This window comes from Phyllopteryx taeniolatus, chromosome 13 (assembly GCF_024500385.1).
Source record: "Phyllopteryx taeniolatus isolate TA_2022b chromosome 13, UOR_Ptae_1.2, whole genome shotgun sequence".
NCBI lineage: Eukaryota > Metazoa > Chordata > Actinopteri > Syngnathiformes > Syngnathidae > Phyllopteryx > Phyllopteryx taeniolatus.
Window position 1 is genome coordinate 19,909,191 of NC_084514.1, and position 12,353 is coordinate 19,921,543.

The window sequence follows — 12,353 nt, forward strand, 5'->3', positions numbered from 1 at the left end:
AAAACCCATAGGAAAAAAATAATTAATCAAAATCAATCAACCTTGAACTGTGAGAGGTAATGCATGAAATATTGAGTGGAATTGTTAGTAGTTTTGATAGTGAGATATAAACAGTGCTTATTGCCCCCCCGTCCCCCATTTCTGACACTTTTAGACAATAAAACATGGCCAGGATCAAATTGACCCATGAAAAAACAGTGAATTATACTCCCTGTGAGAGTTAACATACTAAATATTGATTGGAATTGTTAGTAATCGAGTTAATTTTGAGATATAAACAATGTTTATTGCGGTTTGTTGTCCTTTTTGACACTTTTGGAGGATGAAACATGGCCTGGGTCAAATTGACCCATGGAAAAAAAATGATTTCTTCACTTAAACTGCCCTCTATGAGGGATAACTAAGTAAATAGTGATTACAAATGTTTGTGATGGAGTTAAAAATAGGATATAAACAGTGTTTATGTCCCCCGTTTCTGACACTTTATAATTAAACATGGCCTGGGTCAAACTGACCCATAGGAAAATCATTTTAACAGGAGGGTTGACCCATTGTTTTTTAATTTCTGACATGTTTTAGCATCAATGCACAGCTAATAATTGTGTGTGCACCATTCTATCCATTCTGCGTGTTAAAAGGTGGCCAGCTCTTGCTTCCTATGTATCTTTTATAAAGTCTACATCACATGCATTATTCAGCAATAACACATGGCCCCATCTGGATCTCTGTGCATGTGTGTTCTTGCTCAACTTTTTCCTCAAGTTTTAACATTTGACGCCATAGCCGAGAGCGCTTAAATAGCAAAGAATTTCCCTCTAAGGTATACAATGTATGCATGTGTGCAGTAGTGAGTGAGTGCAGATGGCACGTTCAAGATCAAGCTCTTTCATCACGCTCTTGCTCATTAACAAGGACGGGAGCGCTGCCCTCATTCCATAATTCTGTAAAAAAAAAAAAAAAAAAAAAAAAGGAGGAGAGTGAAGAAGAGGAAAACGGGATTAGCCTGATGTCTGCAAACGAGAGCGAGGAAGCAAACAGAGGAGAGTAAAAATGTATGACAAAAAAGGAAAGTAAAAAAAGAACAGAGGATGTGTTGCCATCTGTATTTCCTGGCGTGCCTTACTTGGCGGCGGCCCAAACTGCCGTCTTCCAGGCCGAAAATCCCCTCCTGCCAATTATTGTTCCACATGCAAAGCCAATTAAACAAAGGAGGAGGTCTAACATAATGAAATGATGAATTGGACGGCGAAAGCCAGCGTGTTTACCTTATGTGTGATAATAATAAATGATGAGTTTCCCCTATCATTCCAAGAAGCACATCTGTTCATTTGCGGGCCCACTTCCTCTTGTAACGCTGCCATCTTTGCTCCCCACATGGGGAAAAAAAACAACAACAACAAAGCAAACAAAACAATAATTATAATGGCCAGTTTTGATTGACATTAATGTGAGTCATTCATTTAACATTGTGCAACAGGCTTGTTTCAAATGAGAGACAAGTTATCTTTTTATAGGGCATTTAAACAAAAAAAAGTCCGTTGCAAATGGGACCTGAATGCATCAGTGAGGCAAAGATGATTTCTACCAGCTGTTTACAAGGACGTACATTTAGGATGTTTGATCGTTACCCCTTTGAAAAAGTCCTGTCGCTCGTCCTCCATTAAGGTTTTTTTAAATTTTTATTATTATTAGTTAACTTCCTTTTACATTTATGTTTTACTTCCTTTACCTTTTACGTGGAACATTCATCTAGATTTGGCAACGTGATGACACATCCACCTTAATTACTGAAAAATAGGATTGGTATCGGTGATGCTGGCCTTGTATTTACTTGGTATTGGATCGATACTTGAAGGAAAACTCGCAAAACAGAAAGAGCTCGTGCAAATTCATTCAGATTCAGCAATTTAATGACTCTTATTTTTCAAATATATCAGTCTTGGTATCAGTGATAATGGCCTTGTATTAAGCTGGTATCAGACAGATACACGAAGGAATTGCTCAAAAAAACAATGAAAGGTGATGGAAATTCATTTAGATTCAGCAATTTGATGATCCATCCACCTTAATTGCATATACTGTCAAAAACATCAGTATTGGTGTCGGTGATGCTGGCCCAGTATTTACTTGATATCGGATCGATACCCAAAAGAAAAAAAATCACAAACAACACCTGAAAGGTCATGAAAATGTATTTAATAACGCATGCAGCTTAATTATATTTTTAAAAAAATAATAAAATATTGGTATCAGCGGTATTAAGCTGGTATTAGATCAATAGCCAAAAGAAAAACTCAAGAAATTTCAAATTTTGTAATTTGATGATGCACCCCCTTTATTACTTAAATAGATCAGTATCAGTATGAGCGATACTGGCAGTGTATTTACTCGAAAACGGATTAATACCAAATCTTGCAGTATTGCACACGACTCGTCGTGCTCCCTGTGAAATCGATTTCAAGCAGCCGAGAGGGAATTTTTTTCAAGTCACGTGTGCAACAGAAGCGTAAAGCAGTACCTGATGTAAGCAAGAAGAGATGGCAGACCAGGCTGCCAGTACTTTATGGTGAGCTGTCACATCGCTGAGGGAGGAACACGTGAAGACGGCAGGGGGCGATTTCATCGGAATCATTTCACGCTTTGACGCTGGCTGGCCCCAAACGGCCACGTGGCACGTCGAGCAAAGCCGTCGGCTTGCATTGCAAGGGCCGCGGTCAAATGGGAATGAGCCTGGCGAGATCATCCCACTGGCATTACATTTCCAAGTATAGTCCCGCCCCCCCCCCCCCCCAAAAAAAAGACAATGTTTATTTGTGAGTTTCCTCCTCCTCTTTCCTTCGTGTCTGGGTTTTAGAGGTCAACCCCCCCGCCCCCCCCAAAAAAAAAACAGTCATGCATGAGGCCCGGAGGCATCCTACTGTACCTGCCAATAAAATACACGTCGGTTCACAAACCAGAGAACAACAACACGAGGAAGGCATCAGTGGAATAGAAGGAGACAAGTCTTGTTTTGTTTGTTTGTTTGTTTTAATCTTCCACAGGCTACACTCACTCTCGCGCACCCATCACTGCATCCCACGCAGGAGTCTTCAACAGTGATCTTTTTTTTAAATGCTACAAAAATAAGAGGAAACAGGGAAGGAGGTGCTTCCCCTTGTTTGTGTGTGTATTTATGTTTGTGTGAATGTATGTTTGTGTGTGCATGCCTTGTGTCTTTTTCTACATATAATCTGCAACTCACAAGAATTTAGTGGGAACAAAAGTGATGTTAGACCTGGACTATTACTTTAGAAAGCTCCAGTGCAATGGCGCCTTGTGTTGCGACACAGTCCACTAAAATGGCCGACATGAACACTACATATTCAGAAAAATGCCATCAAGTAATTATTTCCATACATTTCCTTTGTAAAAAAGACACTCTTTTAAAGCAACCTAAAAAAAATAAAAAATGTCAGTTTTCTACTAATTACTGTGTACCTTTTGCATGAAGTCCTACTCAATTCTTGGGAGAACAGGCTGTTGTGTGTCTGCAAGTATGTGTGTTCACAGTGCTTTGCTCTTATATGTTCACTTCCCAGCAAAAAAAACCCTTTTGCCATTAAACTCAGTCCATGAAGGCTCCCATCAGAGAGGACCGCATGTGTGTGCGTGTGTGGCTGTGTGTACTGTATGTGTTTCTGGTGCTACCACACATGCCACAGTCCACGCACTTCCCTTTATACTGGTTTTATGAGCCAAGACCAGTTTCAGTCTGCATTAACGTCCGTTGTGGTCCGGTCGAGTCTCTCAGATGGTTTCTGGTTGGTTTCACCCATTGCAGCCGCCATTCTGGACCCCCCCCCCCCCGCCCCTGAACCACCACATGGGGTGAGAGTGCTTTAAAATGTCTCAGGAGACCGAGAGTGGCGGCAGGGTGGTTCTGGTTCCCCCCATGAAAAAATACATCATCAATACAAACAGAGTTGTTCTGAGGGTTTCACAGTGGTCATGCAACTTGAGTGTCGCCACAAAACCCTAGCTCCCAGACCCTAGAACCCGTTCCCCAGAAACCACTACCCATAACCCGCCGATCAACTGTCTGAGAGAAGAAACCACATTTGTAACAATACACAAACACAAAGAGGTGGGTGACCAGTGGTACATTCATACAGGAGTAAAGTCATGGTTCCAGAAGTCACCCGACCTGTTGGACTAAGACAAGTGCAGACTGCGCCTGTGCTGCGAGCAGGCGGTGATAAATGCTTTTGTTTAGAAACAACAAACGAGACAAGAACACATCCCACCTGAAAATATACACCTCACCAGACCCACCCGGTAACCCTCCCACAGGCTATGGTTAAAGTTGTCATCGTGTGTGCTCACGTGATCTGGATCTGTTTAGTCTACAGCAAGAATTTGATTAGGTTGTAAAAATGCAGGCAGGTCTACTTGCGCTTCAGGCTTTGGGAGTACAAAAACTCTTCTGTGCGTCCAGGCCGACCTTCTGGATGGATGACAAGTTTAATCATGTCCATGGGTACATCTACCTTGTCACTGGCCAAGAGTCTATAGTCACATCCAAAGAAGATCCTGATACAAGTGAAAGGACATTTCCCAGAGTGCAAGATATCCGGTTCACCCTGCAGACTTGCCAGGCCTGGGAAGGGTGTCCGTGGTTGGGCCATGGAGGGCGGGGAGGGGGGCTGGCAGTGGTGGTGGCTGGTGGTCGCATTGTAGATAAGTGGAGGTGGGAGGGAAGGTGGATGGGGAGGGTCAAAGGGCTTCCCTGAGGAGGGTGGTGGAGTTTAGAGGGACAGCCAGCCCGGCCTGGCATCCCGGGGCGGGAGCTCCAGGAAGAGGGGCAGTGAGCGGGTCACAGCCAGGAGAAGAGTCCCAGCAGCAGCCAGGCCAGAGTGGCTACTGGGGCCGCGGAGTCTGGCCTCCAGCTCAGACCGCCACCGTCAGTCAGGAAGGGCTCTGGAGAATCGTATCCCGAGCCATCTGAAACACAGAGACGAGAGGCGACAAAATATCCGATCTGACTGAGATTGAAAGGCGAAGATAAACGGGTTTGATTTCAGTTGAATTGTGTTTCTACCACGGGAGGACAGAATAGAACAGAAATACACAGCTCAAAGGTTTGGGATTTATATTTGATTCACTCTATTTTAGTTTAGTTTTTATCATTGTATTTTTTTTAAGTTCATAAAATAAAATATCTTTGTGACTAGCTCATATGTGTAGGGCGCAACAGTACACCTTGTTTTAGTTCCACAAGAACAAAACATGTGACAAATTCCTTTTAATCATTCCTGTAAAAATACCAAACAGTTCTGCTGGCATCTATGCTAAAGTCATTGGTTCTTCATGTTTTCTACTGACTGGTCGAGCGCGTAGTTAGGGTTATATATATCGCAAAGGACTCTTTATCTTTAGTCGGACACGTACTGTACCTTATACTGAGGAGCTAGCCTTTAGCAGCTGATCAGCTGTCAACTTCCACCACTACCGACAGTGCATTTTATTTCCAGCAAATTTGAGTTGTTTGATGTTTGATGATTAGCTAACTTTTTGGGATGTCAAGGTATGTACGTAGTCTAGCTGATGCAGTTATCGCCGTACTTCCTACCCCCGCCAGATCGGGATTTAAACCAGTTCCAAACTGAATTGAAGCGTACCGCTTGATGAAAACACAGGGGCGCGAGTGTGAAAACGCAAGTTGCGACTCTTTGCCTTCAACGGGCGAGGCAAAGCAGAGTGTGAAGACGACTGATGTGGGAGGAGGCGACAGCAGCGGAGCTCTGTGGGGGGTTTAACCAACCTAATTACAGTTTAATCACAGAGACTCGCCGAATCTGGAGCAGCGAGCTGACATACACACACATACACACTTGTAAATCCACCCTGTCAGTACTTCACACACGAGACAAGGCTGCAACCATGGACAGATTTCACTCAAGAATTACAGCAATGGAATTGATGTTGTTTCAGTAATTTGGGAGGAAGGGTAACTAACCATCCAAGGCCGAGAAAGCTTGTGCACAACCCCCGCCCTTTCCTCCCCCTGACATCTCCAAAGTGTGTCACCATCAAGGGAGACGAGTTACCAGGCAGGTTCGATGCTGCATGTCGAACTCGGCTTCAAATGTGCCTCGCTGGTAGACTTTCAAAATAAGAGTTGCGTAACAGCTTCCTGGCATCCGACCTACATTCACCGCGTTCCTCCATCGGGTTATTCCCCCCCCCCCCATCACCCCACACTACATACAACACAATCAAAGACAAAATTAGAGACACGATGAATTATAGTTATATTGTGCTTTTGCTTACTGGAGTGGTGCCTTGAGATACAAGTTTAATTCGTTCTGTGACCACGCTCAAAAGTCAAAACACTAAAAAACTCTCAAATCATATTTCACTATTGAAATGAATGTAAATGCCATTAATCCGTTCCAGCCTCCCATATCGGCCGCCCATATCAGAAACCGCCAATGCCAACATTTATGTACATGTTTATGGACAGAAAATAGAATAGAATAAGCCTTTATAATTAGTGACATAGGCACTTCAATGACAAAAATGAATTCAGTAAAAAAAAAAGTACTTTTCTTAAAAGAGGGTTGTTTGTTGTGGGTAATGGGTAAAATTTCAAACACTTGAAAACACTTTTCAAACTTTGAAAACCAAATTAAAATCCTCAAATTTTTTTATTTTTTTTTGTGGTGGTGGTGGGGGGGGGGGGTGTTTTTAAAAAAAAAAAAAAAAAAAGAAATCTCTGACCCTTTTTACCTGATCACTATTTGCTTTTTAAAAATTATATATATTTTTTAAAGAATTGCATGGCGGACTTCACCATACACTCTTTCGGGCTAAATATAGCCCACGGGCCATAGGTTGCCCACCCTTTGCCTGGCTTCTCCGAGAATCAGAGCGGACACCTTGGGCCGTGCCATTCTACCAGACCACTTGCGTCCCTTTAATTTCAGAGCGATAGCCAATCAAGACCAAGTGTGTGTGTGTGTGTGTGTGTGTGTGTGTGTGTGTGTGTGTGTGATGACTTACCAGGAGGTCTGACATACACTTTTAGCTTTAGACACGCTCGGCCCACGTGGTTCGGATGGGGAGACGCTGCAAAAAGATCGAAAGCAGCGATCACCAAAGAGATACAGCCGTCCGACTGCCATTATTTGCGAACACGCAATTCCCCAAAACTATCATAGACAGTCACCAACGACGGATAGCATAGACAAGCGCCACGGTTGCACCATTAATTTAGCGTAAAGAGTACATCACCGCTCGGTCATTTGTCTTAATTGGACGCTCGCGCAGTCATTAATGACGTTCACGAAGATTAAACACACCGAGGCATTAACGTAAATTCCGGTGTATCACCATCTTTCCCATCCACCTGAAGTGACTCCGGATGAGAATATGGACGGGAAATCTGCGCGGATCCGAGCCCTTCTTTCCCGTCTTAAGTGGCGAGCACCGTGCTGAAGCGGCTGAACGCCTCCAAAATGTCGAGAAGTAACTTCAAAGGCCAAATGGAATTGAATCTCCATAATTAGTCCCACCTGACTCCATGCAAAATGTGTTGTCGCCAGCGCTTTGTATGAAAAGTTAAGTGCAAAATCACATTAGAAGCAACGAGAGCAATGCAGCAATGCTTTGTAGAGAGATTCCACAGCGCCAAGGGAAGGAACGTAGCGTACTTATCTGCATCTTTTTTTTTCTCGCTAAAAAGAAGGCATATTACTGTTCAAACTGTTCGTGCTGTACCTCTTTGCATCGTTCCTTTTCCTAAAAAGAAGACGCACTATTCATGTGGCACAGACAAGACAAACTGTGGATGCACTTCACTATTTGATTTAAGATGTTATATACTGCATTACTGTTCAAACTGTTACTGCTGAGCTTGTTTGAGTTGTTTGTTTCCTAAAAAGAATAAAAGCTGCTGATGTTGCACTTTCCTAATGAGAAATGTTTGCACCTGTCATGTACAACCGTTCAGACTGTGACTTTTGCACTTGTCTGTGTCACTCATTTCTTAAAATGAACACAAACTTTTGATGTGGCACTTCCCTAAAAAGTAAAGATTTAAGCCGTCATATATCACTATTTAAGTGTTGCTGTTTGACTTATCTGCTTCCTAAAAAGAAGACATGATTGATGTTGTACTTTCTGGAAAAAAAAAGAGCTGTTTTATCACTGTTTAAACTGTTACTGTTGCACTTGTCTGTATTGTTTGTTTCCTAAAAAGAAGACAACCTGTTGATGTCGCACTTTCCTGAAAGTAAAATACTTAAGCTGTTATATAAATTACTGTTCCAAGTGTTATTGTTGCACTTGTCTGCGACATTTGTTTCCGAAAGAGAAGACAACCTGTTGCTATTGCGCTTTCGTAAAAAGATTCAAGATTATTTTAGATTTTATTGTATACATACAATTTGTTTATTTAGGGGGGCTTCCACCACTGATCGTCATGTAAGGCACATGATTTTCTCTCAGTGTAGCGATTATCACGACACTACTGGTATCACCTCACCCCTCCGAAAAATTCCACTTTTATTCCCCACCCCTCCCGTCTTCTCTAAAATCTTATCAGCTCTCCGTCCCGCTGCTTCCCTTTCCCGGCACATCCACAATGGCGACGTGTCCTGAAAGCCCATTGAGAGTCACTCAGCCTCATCAGAGGGCAGCTGGGAGAGCGGAGGGCGTATCTAACCTGTCAACATGTCCGCCAAATGACAAACACACACACATGCACACACACATGATCGAGGCACCTGGTCATGAATCACCGGGGAGAATCAATGTTGTTGTTGTTGTTGTTTTAAAAAAAAAAATCAGAAACATAAAACACACACACACAGAAAAATGCTGCTGGAGCACATCAATACAGACCTGTGTTTGTGTGTGTGCGCGTGTATGTGTGTGCGCGTATGTGTGTCGATCTGCATGTCAGAGAGCAAAGTGCATGTCTGCTTGTCAAGATGATGGACACGGCCTTTCACGCACTCACAAACACTTGACAACCGACCCCGCGACTCCCCCCACCGAGTCCACTCAACTCCTGCACACACTTCTGCCTTTTTTTTTGGGGGGGGGGAAATACTACGCCCGAAGCCCTCAGGCATCTGGGTAATACAATAGCAAAAGTCGGCGACTATACAACTCCATGGGGCCCAGCAGGCCAATTGGAAACAAAAGTATGTGTGTGCGTGCGTGGATTGAGAAAAGTGCATCGGAGGCATTCTGTGGTTATCTTTTAATTTCTTAGCATTCACTGAAATATGTAACAAATAGGACTTTAGAATTGTACATTATGGACATTTCTTTCGGTTCCTTCTGATTTTAATTTGTACTCTTTTTTTTGTATTTGTTTTGGATTTTGAAAAAAATAACCATCAATCTTTTGCCAATTTAATTTGACATTTTGACATTTTTTTTTTTTATTGTGCGAAATCATACTTTTTTTCTGCTTATGTGAGCATTTTAAATTATTGCCATTTATTTGATCATCTTCAGTTAGTCATGTATAAACTCCTTTATTGTAAAAAAAAAAAAAAATCACAACATACTTTTCTAACTCATGCAACTATAATATTTTCCATTATTATTGTTTATTTCAGCATTTTGTATTACGATTATATTTGTACCAATTTGATTTAATCTCATTTAGATCATTTTTTATTTTTATTTGACTTCAGCATTTTCCATTACTATCATTTACATACCGATTTAATTTAATCTCCAATCTTCCATGATGATCAATTATTCTATTTTATTCAATTTCAATGGGTTAGTGCATTTTTAATGAATATGCCAGAGGATAGTTTACTTATAGTAACATCCAGGAATCATTTGTTAGGTAACATCAGGAGACTTTATTAAACTTACGTGTCTCTGTGAATTATTTCCATGTATTTGTGTATGAATTTATTCTTTTAGCGGTGCAGAAAATGGATGGATGGATGATATTTTGAAGGGACAGTGCATTTCAATGATCAGAAGCTCACCAGGCGTTTTTGAAGAACCATTTAAGTGTTTCCAAACAAGTCTTGAAATCACTCCATCAGCAAACCTTTTAAAGTGATTACCCCGGCATTGCTTTTTTTTTTTCTTGTAGTAAATTTGGAATTGACAGTGTGAGCGACGGGTGGGTGCGGTGGGTTGGTGGGTGTTGGTGGTGACGGGACCCCCCCCCCCCCCATCTGTGACACTAACAGCTCTGTTGTTAAAGCGCACCAACACAGATAATAAGAAAATGATTACAAACTGAGTTCACTGAGGAAAAGCGGCGAGAGAAAGAAAGATGGCAGCCGTGTTTATGTCCTGCGAGTGCAGAGTTGCTTGTGTTGATTGCATATTTACATAATGTTTACAAATGCATGCAGAGCGGCAGCGTGCATAACAAACACGCATGCATGCGTACACTCACACACACACACACATACATATAAACGCGGGATGTCAACAGTAGTGCCACATAAAGATAGCACGACAAGCATAAACACACACACACAGACTAATCGAGGTGGGATGTCATGTCATCGTTGGTGCCCCACAAAGATAGAAAGACAAGAAAGCACAAACACACCAGTCAAGGTGGGATGTCAAGGGTGATGCCGCACAATGAAAAACACACACACACACACACACACACACGCACGCACGCACGCACGCACGCACGCACACACACACAGCAGTATATGGTGCAGCGACATACAGATGTAGTAGTACTCGTGTCCGGGCCTGAACTCGAAGCCCAGCGAGAAGGGCGTGAAGAGTTGGAACTTCTCGGAGAACCTCAGCGGTCCGTCGACCCCGCTGGGTCGGTTGCACTCCCAGCGCTTGAAGCCGCGCAGCCTGTGCTGACAGGAAGTGTAGCCCTCCTGGTTGACCATGAACAGGATGTAGCGCTCCATGCGGCCGTGGTTGGGCGGGCTTTCGTAGTAGGGGCAGTAGATGTCCAGGTAGTCGTTGATGTTCACCGCCACCCGGTACTCTCCGTGCCAGAACCTGAACCCACACATGATTGCAATCTGGTTATTCCTGAGGCAGCCTGCGGGAATCGTTCGAGACAAATATAGTACAGTGTACATTTGTTACAAAAGTGTAAATATTTATGTGTATTGCATTCCAGGAAGCAGTGACTCTTATTGTGCAACTCACGTCACATATTGATTTATGATGATCATTTGTTTCTATATTTCATATTTCCCATTATTATTTATGTACCAACTGAATTAAAATTTTTATTTTATTGGATGACATAAGAAATCTTATGGTGTTAGCTCATCCCAAAAATCCAAAGAAAAAGCCAAACACTCCTTTGTTGAGATTTGCTGATGATGCTTTAAAGCCAAAGTTTTGTTTGAACTAGTTTTATTTTCATTATATCCCATGCCAGACAAATATTGCAAAATTCAAACACATTGAAGTGAAAAGTCGTATCCAACATGCTTTAAAAAAAAAATCAGTTTCTTTGACATCCCGACACCATGCCAGAATTCTTACTCCGCTATGAATGCACCCGGCAGCTCCAGGTCACGTCAATAAACACTTTCAAACAAACAAACAACAACAAAAAAACTCACAGCAGCCCAAACAAACTGGTGGAGACTTTTGATTAGAAGAAGAAAAAAAATCAATGAGGTTCCCTCGCGGCAACAGTTTGCACAGTTTAGGTGTAATAAAGCGACGACTTCATTGGAGCTTATTCGCATGTGAAATGGAAGCAGGACCGGCCGAGGCAGACGTGATGAGCCGACGGGGGTAAGGACGATACAAGATGCGGAGCGGCTAAGTTCCTCCGTCTGGCGTGGAGAAGAAATTTGAAATTCCAAAACATAAAATACACAGGATCTATAACATGTTCCAATTAAAATGTACAAGTGAAATGACATGCTGTATTTTTTTTGGCCCATTTTGAGTACTATTACATATTTAAATAAAAAGGAATTCAAAATGGAAAAACACAATAATGCATCCTGCACGAGATAAATGACTTACGTATGTCACAAGAAATCTTCTGGAAAAAAAAATTTGCGAGATGGGGAGAAAAATGACTGCATCCTGCACGAGTAAAATGACTTCTATCCGAGAGAATATCTTCTGGCAAATATATTTTTTTGGGGGGGGGGGGGGGGGGGGGGGATTTTACATTAGTGTTACTAACAAACTACTGGAACATATTTCAATAAAAATTGATTAACAATGAAAAACCCAATAAAACCAACAATAAATTGAATGCGCCGGCACGGTGGGCGACTGGTTAGCACATCTGCCTCACATTTCTGGGGACCGGGGTTCAATCCCCGGCCCCGCCTGTGTGGAGTTTGCATGTTCTCCCCGTGCCTGGGTGGGTTTTC

General features: G+C 42.3%; 1 protein-coding gene and 1 long non-coding RNA gene across 4 annotated transcripts in view; both read right to left on the reverse strand.

Annotated features, from left to right (window-relative positions):
* Positions 1-597: 597 nt before the first annotated feature.
* On the reverse strand, positions 598-2,770 carry LOC133488059 (uncharacterized). Its single transcript, XR_009791545.1, has 4 exons — positions 2,519-2,770; positions 1,266-1,361; positions 1,124-1,168; positions 598-941 (listed from the first exon to the last, which is right to left on the reverse strand). It is a non-coding gene; the product is annotated as an uncharacterized LOC133488059 (long non-coding RNA).
* A 235-nt stretch (positions 2,771-3,005) lies between these two features.
* Positions 3,006-12,353, reverse strand: part of efna2a (ephrin-A2a) — a 68,132-nt gene continuing 58,784 nt past the window's right edge. For 2 of the 3 annotated variants that reach the window (XM_061795178.1, XM_061795176.1), the window contains 3 exons: positions 10,709-11,001; positions 7,042-7,107; positions 3,006-4,980 (listed from right to left, as the gene is read on the reverse strand). In XM_061795178.1, the coding sequence (XP_061651162.1) occupies positions 4,853-4,980; positions 7,042-7,107; positions 10,709-11,001 (487 nt within the window). In that variant the 3' untranslated portion in view covers positions 3,006-4,852. Of the gene's footprint in view, positions 4,981-7,040; positions 7,108-10,708; positions 11,002-12,353 lie in introns of all 3 variants that reach the window. The other variant, XM_061795177.1, reaches the window with a different exon arrangement.